Source organism: Melozone crissalis, unplaced genomic scaffold, assembly GCF_028551555.1.
Source record: "Melozone crissalis strain CALT ecotype California unplaced genomic scaffold, PUWL_Pcris_2 ptg000018l_1, whole genome shotgun sequence".
Classification (NCBI taxonomy): Eukaryota; Metazoa; Chordata; class Aves; order Passeriformes; family Passerellidae; genus Melozone; species Melozone crissalis.
Window position 1 is genome coordinate 45,078,366 of NW_026535796.1, and position 25,011 is coordinate 45,103,376.

General features: G+C 38.1%; 1 protein-coding gene across 1 annotated transcript in view; it reads left to right on the top strand.

Moving 5' to 3' along the window:
* Positions 1-17,670, top strand: part of WDR25 (WD repeat domain 25) — a 59,857-nt gene extending 42,187 nt beyond the window's left edge. Inside the window, exons 4-7 of the mRNA XM_054275743.1 lie at positions 506-636; positions 13,556-13,726; positions 15,886-16,026; positions 16,410-17,670. Of these exons, the coding sequence (XP_054131718.1) occupies positions 506-636; positions 13,556-13,726; positions 15,886-16,026; positions 16,410-16,631 (665 nt within the window). The 3' untranslated portion in view covers positions 16,632-17,670. The remainder of the gene's footprint in view (positions 1-505; positions 637-13,555; positions 13,727-15,885; positions 16,027-16,409) is intronic.
* The last annotated feature ends 7,341 nt before the right edge of the window (positions 17,671-25,011 follow it).

Below are 25,011 nucleotides of genomic sequence, written 5' to 3' on the forward strand. Positions count from 1 at the left end.
TATTTCCTACTTCCAAGATGAAGTTTCACTCCTACCTTTGCTGAAAGTTAGGTAAACAACTCAAGAGTTGTAATATAGATTGGGATGTAGTATTTCTGTACAGACAATGTTTTATTCAAGTTATTTTTGTCTCACTGAAAAGAAAAAGACTGGCATCTCAGTAGGGAAACATTCAACCATTGGATTTGTAGATTTTTTTCTGCCTGTTGTCTGCACTGTGACCTAGTGGAACTCTTCTCCTCAGTGTGGGAGCCACTTGTTGTCTCTTTTCAGTAGGAAGCAGTCAGTGGTGCAGAGGCCCATGAGCAGGAGCAATTTCAAGTGGATAGAAATTAGTGAGTTGTCCTTTATTTTCATTAAATTAGACTAGCCCTAGATATTTGAAGTGTGTAATTATAAGCATGTTCGCTTTTAACAACCTTGATATTTTTGAAACTAAGTTGAAATGAATAACGTATTTCATTTTCTGCTCAAATTGTAATGTGTGCTTGTTACTTGATTTTAGGGAAGCAGATATTTAGCAGCAAAACAGAATTTAGGATCAGTGCACTGAAGTTCCACCCTACAGAGTCAAATGTTTTCATTTGTGGAGGATTCAGCCCAGAAGTTAAAGCATGGGATTTAAGGACTTCTAAGGTAAAGCAAATCTTTTTTCTCTTTCTCTTTCCAAATGTTCCCTAGGTTCTGTGTGCTGTGTGTTATCAAGGTGCTAGATGTACTTACTGGTCTTTCATTAAAATGTTATTGTGAGGTCTTTTGCTTTTTCACTGTGTTCCTATTCATTGAGATGAACCTCTGTAATGTGTTTTAAGTGCTATGAGGAACACTTTACAGAAAAATATAATTTTTTTCTTTCTGTAGATATAAGTTACATCTAGTTGAAATAAACAAAACCAAGAGCTCCTTTGAGGATTGTGAAAAGCAAAGAAACAGTACAGCTAATTTGCTCCTCAAGCTCTTACATGTGGGTCAGGATGTGTACCTTATGCCTGTAACTTTTGTATAGAAGCCTGGAGCAATTTTTACATTTATGAAGGGCCACAGAAGTGTGAAATGCCTCTGCTTTTACTTTATCATGAACCACAAAGAACAAGGCTCTGCTTTTACTTTATCATGAACCACAAAGAGCAATGTGCTTCCAGCTGCCATTGAGAGCTCAGGTAAGACCAGAGCTGTACTCTGCCAGTGGAAATTTAAGGTAAGCAACATCCTCATGCACAGAACAGCTCAAAGAGAAGCAGGGACTGCAAAGTGATTAGTTCCTTGTTTTCCTTTGAATTTCTCTGTGGGTAGATCCTACTCATCACAGTTTGCCATCTGTTTGCTCTTGAGGATGGCAGAAGGGACCTGAAAAAGATGAGACAGCATAGCCACACCTTGTCTCTGTCTGTGATGTACTAAGAATAATGGGTGAGAGATAAAAGGAGATAGATTTCAGGTATGAGGGCTCAACAGGAGAGCTCTGAAATCATTTTGGGAGTTGCTCTGTTGAGAAAACAGAGTATTCTTGTGCAATTAACAATCAACTTCCTGTGCTGCAGTTGCATTTGTCACTGATGTTTGAGGAAAGCATTTTAATTATGTAGGATCTCTACCACATGAATAAGTTCTTAAAAGAAAAACATTAGTAAATACATATTGAGACTGCCACATCTGAGGCTACTCTGAAAATAAAATTACTGTGAGTTTCAGTTACAGTGTTAGTATGAAAACCTTTGTAAAAGTGGATGGGATTCATTGCATCCATCTACTTGTATGATGGCTAGTTTTCCTTCATAGGCATGTGAAGGAAGATGGTTCTAGTTTTAAATTAGCAAAAATGTAAGTGCATTTAATAAAAAATGCCTATGTAACTTTTTAAAAAATGAAATTAGATTTTCCATTTTCACTGTTCCTCCTGCCAGGGAACTGAAGAAGAAGGACTAATAGAAGTCTTTACTCCTGAAGAGAAGGATCAGTGGTTTCACAGCATGGAAATGATATAGCAAATACAGTTTTGCTTTCTTGAGATTCTCTCAGTAGAACTTAATTGTAGGGAGGAGGTGCAATCTGTAATTGAATCCTTCAATGTCCTTTTTAACATAGAGAACCCACTGTTGTCATGATATGCTGAACTGCCTTTAAAGGTGCTTCAGCAACTAAATGAGTGTCATCTTTTTAAGGCTTAAATATTGTTGGTTGTTATGTCAAATTTGAGGTCTTTGATTGTAGTCCAGGAGAAGATGGCAGATGTAGGTGACAAAACAGTCTTTCAGAGATTTTCTGACTTGGTCCAATAATCTTTTCTGGAAATGATACTGTAGTTATACAAAAGTCAAACTGTGGATAAAGCCAGAGACATTCTTTCACCCCATGCCATTTCTTTATGATGGATTTTGCACCTGTGCCTATCTTTGAGCAACCATCTATGAGAATCTGTGAAGATGCTTTTCTCTAGATTTGAAATCAATTGTGATTGATGAGCATGGTCATGCCAAAACTGGCAATGCCTTCAGCTTGTGTGTGTCTAGAGTGCCCAGTCTTTTCAGATGGAAAATGATAACTGATTCTGTTCTACAGTAACAAATGCCTGGAGTCACATGTTGCAAAATGTGCCTGTTGGGATGGTTCTCCTGTTGTGTATGGTTGTGGAGGAATACGTTAGAAATTTTTCACAGATGGTAGGACACAATCTCAAATACTGATAATGGAGAAGGCACTTCAGTTTCAAGGAGATAGAAGATTTGTTTACAATGGATATTTATAATCCAAGGCTTATACTTGAGTAAAACTTTTTTTCAGCAATTCTGGTAGCAGTGATTTTGATGACAAGATCTGAAGACTGCAAAATTGGCATTAACTCAAGTAGAGCTAAGGGGCTAGAGAACAGATGTTAGTGCTTGTGCTAGATAGATTGGTTTTGAGTTGTCTCCTGAGTCTGCTACTCTTCTGTTGTCAGTATCTCTGCCAATCTGCAGTAGTTTTATCTTTGAACAGTGTTACAGTGTCACCAAGACAAATGGCTTGAAAAATGCTGTTCTTGGCCCTTTCCCCCCTCTTGTGAATTGTCAGAATTTCAGTAGTGCTTTCCCTTGGTACCAGACAAGGTATCAAACAGTACTGTATTCCAAGCAATGATGACAATAAATATGTTTGTCTCTTAAAGCAGCTCCTTCCTTTTAGGTTTTAAGTTCTGATGATACCTCAGTTTAACCAGAGCTGACATGTCAGTTGATATTTCTGGCAAACCTGATTAAAGATCAGTCCTGCATAAAGGTAGATTCAGAAAGCAGTTCCTTGTGAAGAGGATCATGCGATGCTTGACCTGGACAGAGCCATCAAAGCACCACCAGCATCCCAGGCTGTGATTGCCAAACATTGCCAGCCACCTCAGCCTGATGTTCTGCAGAAGGTGCCTCCTACAGAAATATGTGCATCTCTGTGGAGTGGAAAGTGCTCTCAGTGAAACTGTTCCTGAAAACTGGTGGGAGAGAAGAAGCAAGTCCTTCACCAGTGAACAGTGTAGCTGCAACAGGGACAAGGCAAACAGAGGGGTAGCACCCGAAAAAGGATGCAGTAAGGAGGAGCAGGCAAACATCTGAGGTGGAGCTTAGTCTCACCTGTGCATTATTACTGCAAAATATTGTAGTTACATTTCAAACTCTTAGGTATTGAAGGAAATGTTGGTTAGGCATGAATTATCAGTGTCATCAATGTGTCATTTCTGCCGCTTCCTAGTTTTGGGGGTTTTCAATGGATTCTTCAGGTATTCTTGCTTTCAGTTTGTATTGCTGTCCTTATTCACATATCTTTTCCATCTTACACAGTTATAGCCATAGTTAAAACTGGAAAGTGTCCTAGCCAATATTTTGAAATTTGTCCTGTTCTAATAAGTGCCATTTTCTCTTAACTGAAATAGATGTCTGAGACCTCATGCCACTTTTGTTTCAATTTTGACACAAATAACCTATCTTTCAAGTTCTTTCATCCTAATTAATTACAAGATTTTCCTGTTTTGCCTGTTCTTTTCAAGTGTGTTAATCTGTCATTCAGTTTGGAATGATGTGTGGGTGAACTAATGATTCTTTTTGTTCCTATCATCACACTCCTGATAGCCTTTTCAGGCTTTGCAGCATATTTTGTCAATAGAGAGAACACCCAAAATCAGGCACAAATGAACAAATGAATCTTGTTATTCATTGCACACTGAAAACTCAATTTCAGCATGTGCTGGTAATTCAATTTCAGGGGTCATTCTTTAGGATATACTCCTCTGTTTTAACAAGCTGTCCTCTTGCACAACTTAAAATTAACTGTGAGGCAAAACGATAATTTTATCAGGAAATAAGGGGATTTTTTCCTGGAAATTCAGACCAAAACATTAAGCATAACAGAGAGAGAAGGAATGAGAAATTGCAAAAATGTTGTCCAATTACACATACACGCAGTGGTTTAAATGAGCTGCTTTGTGGCAGTGTGCCACATTGATGCTTTCTGCTGATGGAAAATGACATAGAATAGCTCATATTGGTATTTTTCAAAATTAGTACTTCTGACCAGGACCATGAATTTGTGAGCATTAATTACTCATATTTATTTGTGATTTGAATGTGGTATAAAAATTGGATTTGCAAGTCCCAGAGAAAATGTATCAAGTTGGTTTGAGGCATCCTCTCAGCTACTAAAACACTGAAAAATTTTAGGGGAGCTACTAGCATCCCTGCTCTACGCAATACAAACTTTGCTGATGTGTACAAAGGAATCTTTTCAATTAATTTTGACAGTTCACTCATGGTACAGGGGAAGTGGGTGAGTGGTTGTGTGCTCCTTAGTTGCTGGTTGGGTTTAAATCATGACAGAAATGTGGAGTAGGCCATTAATTAGAGAGGCAGATATTTAAAAAAAAAAAAGGGCAAGTTGAAAGATACTTATTGCTATCCCTGTTCTGTTGAGCAAATAGGCAAAATCATTTCAAATGTAGCATTGGGTATTAAGCAAAACAAAGAATGAAAGAGCAATAAGGGAGTTTAAATCTTTAAGATAGAGCTAAACAATATAATTCAGAGAAATGAATGAGTGGGACCACTTATTAACCTCTCAGTGAAATGTAAAGTATACAGCGTCTCAAAATTAGAGACACAAGTAATCAAAGCCTGAAAAAAAATTAGAAGAAACAGCTGAATAGCCTGTGGAGATTTATTATAGTGGTATTGCTTTCTGTTTGTGTTAAACCCAGTTTTGTCTCTCTGGTAAAGAGATTATTCTGGAGATTTTATATTATTATATAACAAATTGATTAAACTTATGAAAAATTTGGAGAATGTTTATAGAGGTTTTATGAAAAGACCAGAAAACCTGCAAGTGAGGTGCTGTGTTTTAAAAAATAAAACAATCTGCAGTGTCAACCAAGGAGGAGGCATGATATTGAACAGCCTTATGGGATCTTTGGACCTTGGAGCTGAACTTAGATAAACCCCATAAAACCCTGCAAAAAGAAGTGTGCAATAACCCCAAGACCTTAAAGTAGTTACATATTTTAGAAGTATTTCCTTACTCTGAGCTGTGGAAGAATTTTGTAAGATGTTCAGCACAAGCCAGCACAGTCAGCCTTCATTTTGGCTGATCTACATTAGCTTTTCAGACAGGATACAGTATCTATTCCAACCTCTTATTCTACCTGAAATTTTAGTATTCATTGAATACCAAAGAGAAGGAAAAGTTGAGACTTGTATCCTTTAACCCAGAAATAAGGACCTTATTGTGTTCATCAAAGTAAATATGACTACAGATGGGTTTTTTTGCTCTTTAATTTGGGTTTCTAAGCTTACACAGATGTACTATCAGAGGAAGACTACTACTGTAGCTGTCTAAAACTGGTAATACTTTTAAAGGAGCTGAAGTTCATTATATGGTGAATGGTCAAACTGCATTGAACAGTGTATTTACATGTGTCAGCAAGGCTTGCATAGCTCTGCTGAAAGGATGTACAGCAGTCAAAGCTTACATCTGAATGTACTCATTAAAGTTTCTAAATGTATCTATTTAATTATTTTTGAGATTTGCACATTTTACCTTTTATTTATATTCTACTTTGATGCTACTTAATGTTTTGTAAGCATTCAGGAACTGGTTCCTTACTGTGTCCATACAGAAATGTGGGGGACTTTAAAAGTGGAGATCACTAACAGCATTTTTTTGGACTTTATTAAAACTAGAGGAATAATTTACCCAGATGTTGGATGTGCTCTCTCTTTGATCTATCTGTTGATGCTCACGTGCCCAGTGTCACGAGCTGGTGAGGTTTGTTGGAGCTTTGGCAAGAGCTATTTGTGATCACTGCCAGAACAGCAAGTCCTGATGAAGCACCACACATAATCTGCAGAGGGAATAAGTGGAAGGTGACAGGGCTGTGGCTCTGATCCTAAAGCATTATTTGAAGCTCTTAGACCTCCATAAATGCAAATCCACTGATTATGTTAAACAAGGAGGGAAAGAGAGGAAGGGCATCAGATAGAGGAGACCCAGTAAAATATGACTGGACAGCCAGAGAACAGACTTTGAACAAAAGATTAGTTACAGATATAGAAAGAAAAGATATTTAAAAATATCATATATTTAAAAATGTCATGTATTTAAGGGAAGGTTGATTGTGGGAAGTTTACTTGATGGCACTTTATGATGTTGGACTTGAATAGAGCAATAAGAGAAGAATGCAGGAATTAACCTAGGTACTGTATAATGAGAAAAGTAGCTAAAAGGGATGTCTTAAAAAAGGAAACTGGCTTGGAGGAATTTAATGAAGTGCTTCAGGCATGACACTAAATGGAGACAAAATATGTTATTTTATTTTTGGAAAGTGTTTGTTGCAGAAAGTCTTGTGCTAGCACAATCAATTAAAAAAAAGCAATAGAATATTACACAGGAAAAATGGCAACAACTTACTAGAAATTGAAAGAGTACAAAGAAATAGAAATGTTCAACCATTTGGGATTAATAACAAAATTGTTTCATGGAAAGTTTGAAAAAAGATTAGTGAAAAGTCAAGACAAATTTAAGGAAAATATAGAGTTGAAGATTTACACAGAATTTCCCATTTTAAAAATTGAGATCTTATAAGATATAGAACAAATTAACGAGCAAAAAATGATGGAAGCTCCTATTTGAAGCTTTTAAAATGTCTTGAAATGAACTGTAAAATTTTTATTAACAGCAAAGTTCAAGGCAGAGCAACAACAGGTTTTTTTTCCTCCCCCATTTTTGTTTATTACTCTGAACATTACTTAGCTACAAAAATGCAACTATCATCTGCAACTTTATGCTTAAAAAGAAAAAAAATGAGGAGATGCTTTTTATGTTGGTGAGCTATTTCTCCATACTTGAGTTTATAAAGAAATAAGCCCAAGCTGTTAAAGCACGGTTAAAAAAATTAATAGGTGCAAATGCACTGCATTTGTTTCCTTGGAAACATTCTATTGCAATTTCTTTCAGATGAGATGCAGTCATTTTAAGTAGCATGTATTTAGGAGACCCTAATGAATTTGTCTCTGGATAGCATATAAATATGAGAAAAGGCTGTAGAAGCTGGTGGAGCTGCTTGCACTTCTGGTTTCTATAGAAACAGCCAATACATTGTCACGTACTGGTGGTATTAGGAAGAACAAGGTAATTAAAATAAGATGATTTATGCAGTGCTTTAGAAAACTCAAGTTATTCTTCTCACAGAAATCCTTCTTGAATCCATGGTCAAATGTTCAAAGAAATGTGGTGGGGGTGTATTTGCACTTGCACAATGACATTTGATTTTAATTGTTAACGTTCAGGGTCCTTTCTGAGTGGAAGGCACGTGTTATGTGTCTGTGGCACAGGTGAGCAGTCTGCTGTGTTTATTTGGGAGCCTCGTTTGGTGGCATTGCAGATGAAAATCCCACACCTGTCTGTGCAGGACATCACTCCTGTGCTCCAGAGGGACTGAAATCAGCCAGGAACAAAGCATTCCTTCTTTTGGAGTGAGAGGTGTGTCAGGGAATGGCTGTTCCAGTTTCAGTCCATTTCTAGGCATGTTTTACACCCCCACCAGTGACCAATGCACTTTGGAAGAGCAAGAATAGAAAAGCACAGCAAACATCTTTATCACAATTCCCAGCAATGGTTTCCTAGGCCTCTCTAACTTACAGTCTAGGGGATTCCTGCCTCTTTGTCCTTCTTGGATCACTTTGAGTTTTCACACTCTGGAATTGGTTTTCTTAATCTTTTTACATCTGCAATTTCCTTTAGCAAGGAACTCAGTTTAAATATGTAGTGTTTGAAGAAGCATCTCGTTCTGTGCATTTTGAAGCTGCCTGCTGCTCATTTACTGTCTAAAGTCTTAGAATGGAGGAAACCACTCTCCTTCTCCATGCTGCTCAGACTTTATTTGCAATTCTTTCAGATTCCCCTCAGTCATCTAATTTCTGTACTAAGAATTCCTTGTTTTTGTACTAAAAACTTTCTATGAGTTCCTCACAAAAAGCCATTCTGTATCTTTCTTATATGTGGATTTCACTTCTTATCCTATTTGAGATGGTGAGATAAGTTTAAATAAAACAATATGATGGGAAAATAATTTTTTTTCCTATAAATGATTGATGATTTCCATCACAAGATTCTTGTGTCTCTTCAAGTGATCTAAAATTGACTTTAAAAAAGCCAGTGTACATTGTTCAAATCTGAAATCTTAGAGATTAATATCAGATTAAAGTTAACCACTTCTTCATCTTAAAAAGTCCTTCTTTCTTTTTAATTATTCTCAAGATCTGTTGATAATGTTGAGCTTTATTTCTGAAAACAGAGCAGTTACAAATGGGAAAAAAAATTAAAGAGTAAAGAAAAATAGTGTTTTTTAACTTTATGAAGAGAAATACAATAGATTGACACAAATGGTTTGCACTACAATAGATAAAAGCCCCTTCTATTTTGTGAAAGAGTAAGCTTTTCTTTAAGTTAAAATGTACTTTTTGTTACTGTTAATGGTGTAGTACTGTTTCACAGGGGAAATTTAATCAGTCTCCCATTGAACTAATTACCCAGCATATCAGTAGGAAGAGGCAGGTCCATGCCAAATCACACAATCTAAAAAGATAGGACAAGAAATGAAAAAAAAAAAAAAAGCCACATTTTACAAGTTGGAAGTCATGGATCTCAGTGAAAAGGGGTTTTTCTGATGACCAGCCATATTGCCTGTAGTACTGTTAGATTCGTTTTGAGACCTCCTCTCCTGATGGCCCAGGACAATGGATATAAAAGCACATTTCTTTCTCATCACTAGCATAAAATTTGAGGTGCTTTTTGTAAAAGTGCATTGCACACAGCATACAAGTGGCCAGCACAGGCTTGGGGCAAATAGCAGCTTCTGAATTGCTGATGTGGAGTCTGAGATTTCTTGTCAGAATGCCAGTATGTGCATGGTATGTGCTTAATGGAGAGAAGTATTACAGAACACCCATCTGAAATATATGCCTTGAATTCAGCATCACAGCTTGCTTTTCAAATCACCAGAACCATAAGAATCTGTTTGAAACTGATTTAATTTGCTTAAATTACCTTTCTTTTTGAATTCTTGCAGCCGTGAGCTCCTGCCTTATTGAAGAAGTTTTGTTATTGGATTGTGTTGACACCAGAAATGATTAGGCTTTTGTTTGAAATTAACTGTTTTATGTCCATAAAATTCTTAGATTGAAGAAGTGAACTGTGGTTTTCCAGTGCTGGTAGGTGATAAATCTGCAAGTAGGAAAAGAGCAGAAGTTGCTATTAACAAACTAAAGCCAGCAGGGTAGGCAAACCTGTGCTTTCCCCAGACAAGTTCCTCAGGCATGTCATGAATTAATTGCCTAAGGTAGAACAAAGCAGGTTTAATTATGAGTACTTTCCTGAGCAGGGATGTTGCAATTAGTTATTTTTGAAAGCTGTCTTTATGGGACAATTGAAATACTATGTATATCAAGTTCCCAGCTGCTATTCAAAGTGTTAATTTACTGTTCCCTAAGTCATTCCTACTGTGTGGTTTGAAGATAAAATAGCATAGTTTTTCTGAGTTATATAACAAACATATAGAAAATGAAGGTATTTTGTGCTTATTTTGATAGGCAGTTTCCTGTTGCAAAGGTAAGGTACACAGGTAATTTAGTTAAATATTCCATTAAATAACAGACAAACAAATATTGTTTAATGATTAGTGGTGAAGGTTAAATTGATAGTAGCAGTTTTTGTAAGAGCCCAACAGGTTTTCAGCAAACATTAAAAGTATTTGCACATTACCAACTTCACAGTATCTTCTTTTTCTGTACCAAGAGGTGTCTGTTGCTCCAAAAACTGTTAAAAGCAAATCCAAAGCCTAAACCCTTTACAATGCTGGACACAACATATGGCTGGATATGTACCCACATTTCACAAGTTTGGGACTTTTTTTAGATGATGAAGATGTAAACAATATGCCTGTGATTTTCACCTTTAAAATAAGAAAATATTAAAAATCACTACCATGAATATCCATTTGGAAGTTTGTTGTCATTTGTTGCTCTATTTTGTTGTCACTCACTAACTGGCCTTTGTTTCTGGCTCTTGGTCCCTGTTTGTACACTTGTGCTGCTCGATGCTCTTGCTCCTGCTGTCTCTCTGGTTGGACTTGTCACTTCTGAGAAGGTTCCTGCTGCTAAGGACCTGCCTCCTCAGTCTGTCAGGGTGGTTCTGTCTTTTGTGTCCACTCCCCTCAATTTGACTTCATTTTTCTCCTGCAGCTCCTACAGCTGTCAGGTTTCTGTATGGTTTTCCATATCTTATTCCAGGCAGCTATTATATTTTGTGGGATTTTTTTTTTCAGTTTGGGGTTTTAGTTTTCATTTTTGCTTCTACAAAATAGCTTCATTTTCTACTTTACTAATGAACTATAGACTTCCTTTTATAATTCTGTGAAGAAGTATGCATGGTGATTTCTCCATAGAGAAAGTAGAGGATATAAATATGGAAATATCCCTTTTGGCTTTGCAAAGTTTAATTGCTTTGTACATTATGCAGATTCTGAGGCTGTAAAATCTGATGAGAGCAAGAAGCACATTTGTGTATTCACTATCTTAAAAAAGCAGGCAGATTGCTGAGAAATGTGCAAGTTTTTGAGTGTGCAGGTTTACTTACATCTTGTTGCTCTTATTACAGGGTGCGTAGGGTGCTTGCATGGCTAAGGTTCTTCACCAAATGCAAACATGATGTGTCTAAAGTGTGTATTTCACAAAACCTGTGAAAAGCAACTGGAGCAGCTGTGCTGCCATCCTTCTACATGCTGAGATCACAGGAAGCAGAGCTGGAAGGGACCTCAGGACATCCACAAGTAAATCCACCCTAATGCAGGATCAGCTATCTGAACATTTCCCCAACAGCCATAGATTTTGGAGTTAGAGGCAAGAAATCAAGAAGTTCTCATGCTGTGTTTGGTACTTGACATGATTTTTCTTTTATTGGTGAAAGTGTAAAATAGGGGTATAATTTAGGATATTTCACTGTGCCACCTGAAATTTGTTTATTTGGTGGTTATTTAAAAAAATGTACCTGCAAATGGTCTGGGCCCTGAAGTCAGTAGTCACTGGGTATGCAAGGGGTATCAGGTAGGCACTGAAATACCTCACAAAGTTGGAAGTCATTCCAGGATAATTATTCAAGCACTTTCCCCACTCTATTGGTATTCTAGTGACATTAGAAGAAGGACTAACCTCTGAGTACACTTTGGAAGTGCAGGCAGCTATGTTTTTAGCTATCTTGGAGAGAGAGAGATTCAGATATTAATAACTAGGAGTCTTCCCATGTCCTAGTTTCAAGGATCACCATATTCAGAGAGATGGTTTGCTTTGATCTGGCCACTTGCCTTGAAGTTTCTCTTCACTGGAGGCAATCAGAGAAAAAAAGAAAGCAAAAGTATTGATTTGCAAAATTCAAATTAGACAACACAGATGCAGAATTTCATGAAGAAAGATGGAAAGAAAGGACATTCAAAATGTTCATGTGTTCCTTAGAATAATTAAAAATATCTTGCTTTTTAAGATCCAGCTTACAGGCTGTTAAAATATTCAGAATCCTGTGGCTGATACCCATTTCTGCATGGATCTAACCCACTTTTCCTGTACAATCAAAATCTCCCCAGGTGAAACTTGCACCAATTACCCCTCCTCTTTTCCACATAACTCTTTGTAGGAAGGGAGTTTCCATCATCTTTGCAGCCATCCTTTAAATACTGGAACTTGGCCTCCCTAAACCTTTTTTTCTCAAGGCTGAGCAAGCTCAGGTCTTTCTACTTTTCCTTATGTAGCAGCTTCCCAATCTTTTGAGCATCTTCACTGCCCTTCTCTGGTCTCTCTTCAGCCTGTCCCCATGTCTTTTGTATAGCATGGGCAAAACTGAACACAATGTGCCAGGTGTGGCTTGAAAAGAGCTGATGAGAGTGGGACAATGACAATCTCTGCTAGTGATGCCCTTGTTGATGTGCCCCAGCACCCAGCTGGATTTCTTTGCTATTCACTCATGTTGAGCTTGTTGTCCATGAGGATCCTCAGGTCCCTTTCACTTTCTGGCTGGGCACAGAGCTCCAGCTCCTCCTGGTTGCTCCCAGGCTGTGTGTGTTGGTGTGCAGACACCTGAGGTGGTTGCTCTGCTGGTTTTCATCTTGGGAGGCAGCTGAGGAACGTTTGCTGCTGCTCTGGTTGGCCTGGCTTGTCCCCAGTGGGTTGCAATGATGTGTTTAGTGTTGCCACTTTGGACACCTGAAACTCCCTGAGTCCTTAATTTTAAAGCCTGGCTCACTGAGTGGGACATCTTGCTGCCAAGGATTCTTTTGCCCCTTCTAGGGAATCCAGAAGAGTTCATAATATTAAAGGGAGTTTGTGCAGACCCAGCTTCACATTGTGTTGTCTGAAGCTCTTTCTGGATCTTACTCTAATTCCTTGGTAATTTACAACAGACTCTTATGTATATATAAATATAATGTAGAAAATGTACAAACTGATGCTTTTAATATATATATAATTTAATTTTCCTGTATATTGATTCTTTATATTCATTGACCAAGCTATTGAAAAACACTAGTATGTCAACATTTTAAAATGAGTTACTGTAGGGAGATAGAACATAAGTAAATATAAGTAATGTAGAAAGTAATCTTACCCCCTAAAGAGTTGCAGCTGGGTTAATTAGTAAGGATTAGGAGCAGGCCTGAGTTTCTCAGGCCACACCTGTAGCCAATAAGAAGAGTGTTATAAAAGAGTGGATTGATTGGTTGAGGGGAAGTGGAATTAGTTGGCTGCTGTGAGGACAAGGAAGAGTCAGTGCCTAGAGGAGCTGCCTACAAGAAACATCAAGGAGGTTTGAAACTCTAGCAATATGGAACCTTTGCAATATAATGACAATAGAACTCTTGCACTATAATGACAACAAGTTATCTTTTGATGTTTAAAAATAATAGGTAATTTCATGGAGATAATTATTTATACAAAGAGGGAAAGCATAGGTTGTCATGTTCTAATCTGCCAAAAAAATAACAAACTCTTTTGTCCACTAGGTGTTGAGAGTGTACAAAGCTGCAGTACAGCAGACTTTGGATATCCTCTTCCTTCCTGAAGGAAGAGAATTTCTTACCAGCACGGACGCCGTGAGCCGGGACTCAGCTGATCGCACCATCGTTGCGTGGGACTTCCAGAGTGCTGCAAAGATCTCCAATCAGATCTTTCATGTAAGATCAACTACTGTTGTTGGGGTCATGCTTTAATATTTCATACTTGTCAGTGGAGTAAAAAAAGCATTTGATTTTCAATGAGGTCTTGTGATGTAGAAGATGCCTTTCATGTAAGTTGATGACTTTCTTTGTTTTCACAATTAATACTTAGTTGTTATTAAAAAATAACCTTGGAGACTGAGAGGTCTCCTTGTGTTTAAAATATTTACATATCAGTGCTAATTCATTGACATCTAAGCTATATTTAGGCAAGGACTCTGCAGTGTCATTGTGGTTTGCCAGTGGTGCATGGCAGTAGCTGCTGTAGTGCAATGTTTCTTTTCCCACACTTTTTCATGCATTTGTCATCAGCTGCTCTGAGGGCTATTGACAAATGGAGTTTAATATTCACAAAGTAATAGCAACCTGATATGTGCATATAGATACCTAATACAGACTAATCACAGAGGCAAAATTTGCGTTTATCAGTGCAGGTGCAGTATTTCTCAGTCATCTAACCAAGCAAGACATTTAATGGACTATATTGTCTAGAAAGGCTGACAGCTTCAAAGGAGATTACCAAGGCAGTTAATAGAAAATTTCAACTCTCTGGGTCTTTTTTGAAAACTCAAGTCTAATATCCTATGTAATATAATATGATTGGGTTGTATATAGATGCTTTTTTGCTGAAATGAACACTACTCTGCTGACAAGAGCACATAGTTGATTATTTAGTGGGATTTTTTTAGTGTTTAATTTCCAGAATTGTGTCTTTGTACTCTACTGGGTCTATCAATACCTTGGATAGACAATAGGAAGGGAAAAAAGAAATAACTGTGAATATATGAATTACAGACCAGAAAGATTCAGCATCAAGGAGTAACAAACAAACATGACTACAGCATCTCTGAAATGGACTTTCTCCCCCTCCACCCCTACCTTTCTGCGCTGTGACTAAACAAAATGTGGTGATGACTTAGCAAGCTCTGCTTCACTTTTTTGAATTTCACCTTTGAAACCTTTGAAGTGGGAGTGAAACCCACAGCTCTCCAAACAGATTAAATCCCAACAGGACTTGTTCTATTGCTTGTCTGCATTAACAAATGAATAGTTAACAGCTCTAAAATAACCCATCACTACAACATACCCAGCATGACAGCAGCATGCTCCTGCAGCTTGTGTTGTGCTTTCTACTCCTGCACTTCCAGACCCAGTTTCTCTGCAGAAACACACAGTTTCACTGTGCCCAACTTTACAGTACCCAGAACTTCCTTCCCAGCCCTTCACTTCCAAATCACAAAACAAAACCAATCTGATGTTCTTCCTGCTCTACCACACAGCTCATGGTGTCCAATAGTTCACTGTTATCCTGGTGTTCTTCACATGCAGATGGATCCTACAGCCAAAGCTCTCACGGCATCAAAACTCAGCAATCTTTAGGTCAGGCTGAAATTAGAAGAGGTTTGGACCTGGTGGAAGCCTTGTGAGAGCAGTTGATTTCTGAGGGAGTCACCATACAGAGTTTTGAAAGTAATCTTAATTCAGTCTTAAATAGGAACTGTACGGTAAAGCCAAGTCTTACTAATTACTGCAGATATTTATGAGCTTGCAGCCAGCAGCAGCCCACATCACTGTCATGAGGAGGCTAATAATGATCCTTTATTTTTTTCCTTCTTCTTTTTTATAAGAGTGGGATGGGGATAGGTGTCTGTTTCAATCAGATGTTTTCTGTTCCTGTCAGTCTGGCCAGAATTGGGAGGATGGAGGATTTGAGAACTGTATAAAGTAACATGGAAAGCACAGTATGGCTGTGGAGGAAGGGATATGGGAGAAGATTCACTTCCACATCCAAACTTTGGGTTTCCTTGGGCAAAAGATGATGATGAAGAGCCATCTGATTGGAATTACCTTTCTTCAGCTGTTCTGCAGTATAATTATGGCTCAGATGGATAGGGGATTTTGGTCAATATCTAGGAAAACAAGGTAGAGGTTTGATTTAGCCTTTGTCCTGATGTAAGGTTTGTAGTGATTTAAGTATCTTTATGTAATGTATATATGGAGATGACGTGTCCTTACCTTGTCCTTCATGGGCTTTCAAATATGTCAAGAGATAACTTGAATAATTTGAACTAATCTTCTGTTTGATACAACAAAACTTCCTTTAAAATCCTTTTCAGGAGCGTTACACTTGCCCAAGTCTGAGCCTGCACCCAAAGGAATCTGTGTTTGTTGCTCAGACCAACGGGAACTACCTAGCTCTGTTTTCTGCCCAGCGACCCTACAGAATCAACAAAAAGAAAAGATACGAAGGACACAAGGTATCCTTCCCCACCAGGAGCTCAGTATCCAAGTTTAAAAGGATGATTGATAGCAAAGCACCTCTACTTTTTAATATGTCTGCTAATAGTGTTTTATTATAAATCAGTGATAGATATTAATTGGCTTCATTTGCTTTCCCATGTGCCAGTCTATTTTGAATCAAATGCACTCTGAATGAAATAGTTATTAGAAGACTTCATGAATGCTTAATGTCTTGATTAAAAAAGTTTTTGCTATAGCTGTGTCTTAGTAAAGACCTGCAGAAATCTTTAGTGTATATTTACTTAAAGACATGCAGATTTTGTACTATATTAATTTTCAGTATACCTCAATGAACTTTTCTAATCAGTATCAAGAGCTACTCTGTTATTGTTTTTCACAGGTGGAAGGATTTGCAGTGGGCTGTGAATTTTCTCCAGATGGAACACTTTTGGTGACAGGAAGTTCAGATGGCAAAGTGTTTTTCTACAACTATCATACTTCAAGGATTATTCGCACTCTGTCTGCACATAAAGAAGCTTGTGTGAGTGCAACATTTCACCCAGTCTTGCCATCACTCCTTGCAACATGTGACTGGGCTGGAGAAATCAAGATCTGGCAATAACAACCAGAGTTACTTTTTAGGATGTCTCTCTCCTGTTAGTCTGTCAGAGGCTTAGGAAATAAGGCAGAGTATGGAATGTGAAATTCTGTTGGGATGTGTTGTAAGCAGGAGAGAGACTGTTGTCTTTTCTTCTATGACCTCTATGTTTATGCTTTCATAATGCAGTTAAGATGGTTTTGTGGCTGGCTGTTGAGCAAAGAAATGGTCCTACTCTCTCCCTCAGCCCTGGAGACAAATTTTTAACCCTTTTGTGTCAATCTTCTGGTGCTCATCCAGTCCCATTCTGCTTTGAGCAAGCACCTAAATTTAAGAAAATTATTGTTCTTTTGATGCGTCTTTTCAATGCAGCTTTCTTAGACCAGAGTTTATCACAGAATCATAGAATCATTTAGGTTGGAAAAGAACTTTAAAATCACTGAGTCCAAGCTTTAACCCTGTAGAGCCAAGTCCACCACTAAACCATGTCCCACAGTGCCACATCTGCAAATCTTTTAAATACCTCCAAGGATGGTGATTCCACCACTTACCTGGGCATCCTGTTCCAATGCCTGACAACCCTTTGGCTGAAGAAGTTTTTTCTATTATCCAATCTAAACCTCCTCTGTCAGGAGGAGACTGTTTCCTCTTTTCCTCACCAAAAGTTGAGGACACACTATTTAACAAATGATGATGTTCAGATCAGTGAATACCTATTCCATCTTCCTGAAATGTTTTTTCCCACTTTTTTGAACTGGTTTAGCTCCCTGACCTGATCAATGTAGGGTTAGAGAAGTAATATTGTAGTTCAAGGCAAAACAGCTTCCATGCACAAGAAGGGGGAAGGTCACAGGGCAGGTGGGACTGCTTCTTCTGAAAATGGATGGTCTACTATCAGCTCAGTTTACTGTAAAATGCCTTCTGAGAGTTCCAGGGAAAGGTGTGACAGATAGCTTGAACCTAATTTTGAAGTCAATACGTGTGTGGTTTTGAAATCCTGGTGTTTAAACTTGAGTTTTAAACTTACTTTTATGACCGTATAAAAAGAAAAAGAAACTATGTATAAATATTTTTAAGGAAGAAATAAACATTTTTTTTAAATACATGCTATCTTTGTTTGCTCCTATTATTCTTGACAAGATAGTACACAAGCTTATAATGGATTTGATGCTTGGGGGTGAAAACAATTAACATTACTCTAATTTATTGCAAACACATATGCATTTCTCCATAGTTCTTGATGTTGCTTGGACACAGAAAATTGTCATCATGCTATTCAGTGCAGGGGAAGTTCTTCAGCACTCAAACAGAAGCTGGGCTATTCTTCAGCAGATATAAAGTTAATTAGGCCATTAGTATATGTTTACATACATAGAGATTGTTTGTAAGTGTACTTTAAATTTGCGTTCCCTGCAAGTGTATTACTTGGTTCTAGAAAATATTTAATGTGCATGTGTGTGTATATGTATGAAAAATAATATGTCTGTGCATCACATAAACCATATGTACTCCTATCATGACTCCATATGTTTATATGTGTTTATATGTTTATATGTATTATCTTGTACATAAACGTTTATATGTTTATATGTATTATCTTGTAGTGAATGCTGTAAGCTTGTCTTTGGTCTGGTTAGTCTGTGAAGATGTTTTTACGTACACAGGATAATTGTGCTGAGTACATTGTTTCTATAATGGAGTCCAGAAATTGTGTATGGTAGCAACTTCTCCTCTGTAGCACATTTTTATTCTCCTGATTTTTCATATTGGCACAAATGTGAGGGGTTTCTATCCACTTTTTTGCATGCAGTAAAAAAAAGCTTTTTCAGAGAATAATTTTCAGACCATCCTTGTGAACAGCAGATTTTAATTATTAATGAGCATAATGTACTCCATTGGTTTGTAGTTTATGTTCCTTATTGCCTGTAGTAAGACATAAGCCTGTACTAAGGCTGTGGCTCCAGTTTGAAGTCTGGACCAAGATTTTATGGCTGCATGGTTTTAATCACCCTACCAACAGCTATGACAGGTTTTAACATAGGGCATTAAATTTAAGTGAGTCTTGCAATGAAAAAGCAACCTTTTCTTTGTTTCCCAGATTGCTGTTTATTTCTTGCTTCCTTGTTCAGCAATGAGCTGTTCAACAGGAGCCTGGAGTTTGCACTTTTCTTCACTGTGCCTCTAGTACACAAGCCAGCTGTACCTTTAAATAGAAACTTGTTTGGCGGTTTTGAGTTACTCCTAATTCAAGCTGTGGGATCCTCATAAAAGTCAGGAGGAGGTCAGCTGGAAGTGAAGTAGCCCTTGCCTGTTGCTAGGCAGGCTCAATCCCAACTGCACAGCATTTTCCAAGGGGGTGTCTCTGTGTTCTTCCCTCCTGGTGTTCTAATTCAAAATGTGCTGTTACCACTTAAAAACTTTGGGCAGCCAGGTGTGTCTTATATGAATGATGGGCAGCACTGTAATTGTTCCTCTTACAACCTGGGATCTCTCTCCATGGGAGATTATCTGTTGTTTTGTTAAGTACAGCCTTGAGAAAGGCCTCTAAAATACTTGTGAGCTCATGGTAGAAGTGCTTTTTTGGAAGAGGCCTGAGCTGATGTGAGCACTTCCCTCTGTGTGAGTGAGCTCTGAGCACACTCAGCCTCAGTGAGAGCACATCTGCATAGAGGGAAGGTCCTGAGGGAGCAGACTTTGGGAATCACTGCCAAGAAAATAACTGCATTTTGTATGATTATCCATGTTGTTGCTTAAGTTTAACTCATGTCAATGTGTGATTTAACTCGTGTTAAGGTATGATTCTGGAGTCTAGAATTTATCCCTCCTGAAATTATCTTGCAGGTGTAAATTGTAGACTATTTGAGGTGTGGAGAGGGAGGGAAAAGCTTAAATTTGATTAAAGGTAGTACAGAAAATAAAAGAAACTTGAAACTGTATAATCTTAAAGAATATTGAAGTTAGAATTGCATTTGTGTCAGGTTTCCAAGATGGCTGGAGTTTAATTACTTAGAAGATCCAAAGGTTTTATAATGCAATGATATTCACAGCATCATCTTGTTAAAATCTCTCTCTAATATAAAACTGATTAAGACACAGACTGAAATCTAGTCATTGAAAATACTTTAGAAGAGTGGTGTCAATTAAGTTTTCATTATGATTCAAACACAAATTCTTCCTTGTTATCTTATGTAATGAACTGTAATCAAAAAATATCCACATTATTCCATCACTCTGCAATTACCAAATACTGTTTGGGCTGCATACAAGGATTATTATGGTCATATGAAGCTTTTAGAATGTAATAACTTGTTGGTTAATTAATTTTATTCATAAAATTGTAATGTATAAATGTTTGCATCTTGCTTTAGGACAAATTCTTTTAGATTTATATAAAGGTCTCTAGGGTATCATATGTTAGAGCCAAGGCAGAGTTTTCCAGCATTTTGAAATGGTCTAGACTGTGTAGATAAACAAGCCAGATTAATTTTAATCTATTTTGTACTGTACCAAAAAGTAATAATGGCAGTCTCTACCACTTTATTATTTGCTATTGGAGCATTATTAATTTGGGATGTCAGAGGATGCAAGCTATTCAACTGTCTTTATCTCAAAAACCTGCTAATTAGCAGACAGTTATTAGGATCCTTGTGTTCGCTCAGCTGAAATACTGTTGGTGAGTCACTGTATTTCAGCTCTTGGCTTCATCATAAAAATAAGATATGGCATTACAATGGGATTGCTTGTTCTGTAGGGGACAGGCAAATCTAAAGGTACAATACTACAGCAGAACAGAACAAAGCAGGCAGATCAAAAAAATTGTGGGATCTCAAATTACCCATTATCCTTACATAAGGGTTTGGCCTGCACTCAACTGAAAATATTTGCTCTTCTTTCTTCAGCTAGCCTTGATCTCAGTCTCTGAATCCCAGCTCCTCCTAGTCACTGCTTGCATCCTCACCATTTAATTTTCATTTTTTCTGTCCTTGTCTCAGTACCTTGTCTTCTGCATTTAAGGGTATAGCAGTCTATGTGCTTGCGCTACATTCATCTTCTCCTTTTCTTTTTACTGTGCTCTGACTTGAGACTTTCAGGCTTTCATTTTAGCTGTCATTAGAAAGGCAGGCAGAAATCCCAGAGCACTCTGCACTCCATTCTTGCCTGTTTTCCAGTTTTAATGAGGCTTATTATTTTTGGAGAGTCTCCCCTTTTCTTAGCCTCTCCTCTGTCTGCTTCTCTTTCTACCTTTGATTACTGCTCTACTGTCTTGCAGATCCTTTTTACTATATCAGTTGCTACAAGGATTACCTTGTCAGGAGTGCACTTTTGTGGAAAAAAAAAACAAAACCAAAGAAACCTCACCCACCAAGTCTCAGAGTGATTGCCACTTACAGTGCTTGAACTCAGAGTGTGCAAACTGTGTTGCCTTCAGATGAATTTAGATCAGGAGATGTGCTCTAAGACCATATTTAATATGTCCCAGCTGGTGGGACTAAACTGAGGATAGTTCAGAGTATCCCCTACTCCCCCAAGTGCTTGTAGGTTAGATACTGTGATTTCAGAAGTGAGACAAACTACATATTTACTCCTTTGGGCCTTACCACTTGCAAACATGAATGTAAGCCTCAGGAGCTTCAAAGAGTCTTTGGTGTTTTCCCCTTTCTTTGATAAATTTCTCACTGCTCTCTTCATTACTCACTTCTCTGTGCAGAGTGGCCACAGTCTGATGTTTTCACACTTCAAAGAATTGAATTGCAGGGAGTTAGTTTATGAGGGGAAAAAAGGGCAGTTTTAGAGGTGCTTGATCTCCACTAAGATGAGCTGGCCCTGCCCCAGAGCTGGATGAATCCTTCCAGATGTGCAGAATGACCCAGCTGGGACAGAGCAGCCTGGCATGGATGGGGATGAAGGGTCTCTGGAGGGGAATAGGACTCCCTGTACTGGGTTTGGGTGGAGGTTTAAAGGAACTCATTTTATTCACCTCCCTTTCCCATCCTGGGTATCCTACATAAGCTTATTTAGAAGCCTACCAGGAAGTACCTGGGCACTGCACAGAGATGATAAAGTTTCATCCAAAGGTAACTCTCACTACATTTTCACAATTTTGCATAAGTGCCTCTTAAAATCAATCTAAAAACTTTTTCAGGAAGACTTTGGAGAAGGTTGAAGTTCACCAAGGTTGAAAGTGCCTGAAGTTATGCTCCAGACAGTTTCAGCTAGATCCATTTGTCTCCAATTTCCATCAGCAGGGCAGCAAAACTCAGGTATCATTCTCAGGAAGATTTCTACTGAGGAGCTGCTTGAAGTGCATCCTTAGGAGAGCAGCTTATGTAACAACTTGTGCTTAAGTGTACCCTCTCTGGTACAAACCAGCTTACATTGAGAAAGCAATTTCCCTATGTTCAGATTAGTACCACTTGTTTATAAGCAAGTAGCAAAGAATTGCCTCTGAATATAATTTAGCTATATTTCACCATGAACTATGTTATTTTTATGTTTTATTGTGTAACCACCTCCTTTGTTGGCTTGCTGCTAAGAGTTGTAAGTAAATTCCAGAGCTCTTCCCCCTCATGGTCCATAGGAAATTATTTAAGTTGAATATGAGGGAAAGAATGTCATAGCTTACAAATATGTTAGAATTTATATATATATAATAGAGCAAATAAAATATTTTGATTAATTCCCTTTCCTTGCTTTTTTAATCCTTGCTAAGGCAAGTTCTTCTTTGTAAAAAGAGTTTCTTAAAAAGATCTATTCCCCCCAGCCAGGATGGATGGTTAGTTTGCACATCTTTGCTATTTGCTTTAATGCATGGAACTACTTGAAATGCAGACGTTAGCTCAAATCATGTATTGCTTTTAGGACAAAAATGGAAATGTTTGTTGTGCCATTAATATGAAACATGCAATCTGTGAATTGTAGGCATGTCATGGATTAATTTTTCTTTGTTGTCACCTCAAACAGGTAATGTTTTGATGAGATATGTCACCTCAGAATCTGGGCAAAACCATGAAGGGAAATCTTAATCATATCCAAAATCTCATCTTTAGCCTTCTCTGGGCAGCGGCCTGGCTGAGCAGAGCTTCCACTTGCCAAAGTGCCCATCACCATCCAGGTGTAACTTCATGGTCCATTTCAGCTGGGGAACCTTGCTGCACTCATCCTGTGACCTTGCCAGAGCTGTGAAGCTGCAAGGTGGGGCTGGGACAGGCTCTAGATGGTGAACCTGCCTCTCAGCTGTGTGACTTGCTCAGGCTGCATTGCCATGCTAGCCACAGCCAAGAGCTTCTCTTTGGCCTGTACTGCACTTCTAAAAACCAACATAAATTTGCTGTAATTTGTGGCTGAGCTGGCAGGACAGCTTCTCAATGTTCAGTTTTTAACCCTGGCACTGCTGCAGCAGTCTGGTCACGGCTGCTTCAGTGACAGGTGAATTGCAAAATTCACCTGAGAAGCTGTGAACTTCCTTGGATAATTGGCATTTTGGAGCTTTACAGAGAAGGCAGTGGAGACAACATGTCATTATTAAAATAAAGATAATGCTTTTGGCACTCCAGATTCTGGTATAATTTACATTTGGACCTCTGGTCTCAACTTCAGAAGTGCAATTTAAACAATCTTTTTATTAATGAAGTATACAATGTTTTCCTTGTTTTTCAACATCATAGCTGAACTACCACATTAATTATGCATCTTTGGGGATTTTTGTTATTTGGTGCATTTTGAATGCCCTCCAGGGAAAGGGAGGTTTGGAAGTCTGGCAAGGTTCTCCGAGGGAATAAGAAATTGTTCCTCATATTTTTTCCAGTTGCTTATAATAAGTTGAATGCTGTCTTTGATGCAATTGAACTAAATCCACTGGAGCAACAGAAAATGTGTCCTTTTTTTAATAAAAGAAAAGTGTTACCTGGACCTGGGCCTAAATTCTTGCATTTTAGCCAACAGTTATGGGTCAACATTTTCATACAAAGTCCTGTTCTCAAATTTGGATGTGCTCAAAGAAATGAGTCAGGGGAGGCTTAGTTTAGGTTTTTCACCCAGAGGGTGGTCAAGCACTGGAACAGACTCCCCAGGGAAGTGGTCACAGCACCAAGCCTACCAGAGCTCCAGGAGTGTCTGGACAATGCTCTCAGACCTTGGGGATGGTTCTGCCAGGAGGTGGACTGTGACTATGATGGATCCCTTCCAACTCAGAATATTCTGTGATTCTGTGTGATACTTGGCATGTGAAGTGGCTCCTGGACTTGATGTTCCACCAAATGAAAGCTCCTCCTTTCCTGGTTTGATGAGTCTGTTTGGGCCCTGGCACTGCAGAGGTTTCTTTGCTCTTCCCCTTATGTTGCTGCAGGAACATGTAGCAGGGAGCCCTGAGCCTCCTTTCTGCCCCCCATTCTCTACCCTCCCATTTTCCATATATTTTAAAGGATGCTTAAGCATTCCCTTGGGAACTGCAGGCCTAAAAAATGAGGATAATGACCTTTTCATTGTGTTTTAAACTGCCTTTTACTTAGGTGCCTGTCAAGGGAGTAATTTCAGAGAAATTGTATTCTTCATAATCTGGCCTGAGACCTGATAGTACCATTTTAATTTGAGTTAGGAAGCTTAGCTGTACTAAGCTTTTCACCAAACTCCTCTAGTTTAATAAACTCATATTTGGTTTTGCATTAATTATTCCTGAACCTGAGATCTTCTTGAAAGGTGACAACTGAATGAAAAAATACAAAACAGTTTCATGAGAGAATTTGTCAGAGGAAAATTTTGGCAGTAATTTGAGTAAAATATAGAAAAAATATCAATGGACTCTTCAGATATTTTCTAGAGGGATGTTATTTTTTTCCATAACATAAGGACTCATCATTTGCTTCTGAAATTAATAGCTCTGTTTTTATTTTTAACATTCATAATTAGCCATTAATTTTCTCTCTGAATACTTACATTTCAAATTCTACAATCATTTTCTTTTGAACAAGTACTACTCTGAATCTCTGAGAGAAAAATTCATGAAGATTAAATATATTTGAAGTGTTACAACATTATCTGGGTGATTTATTTTTACATTCACGTGGGACACAGTCCCATCCATGAAGTCACTGCAGGAGTGCAGGAATTCCAATAAAGGCTTCCACAGAACATCACTGTGCAGGTCTAACCCTCACAACATCCTACACTAACCTCTTCTTTCTGCTTTTAAATATAGCTTTTGCAATACATCTCAAGAACTGTTTTTCATTGCCTCATGTTTCCTTGGGTGTTTTTCCCCTCTGCTTGTTCTATTTTTGTCTCTGTCATTCCTCAGTTACTCTTCAGGACAATGATTCAGGACATCCTTGAGTGTTTGTGGTGCACCTTTCCCTTTGTGGGCACAACCACAAAGAAACCTGAAAGACTTTCAGCCATCAGTGTTTTT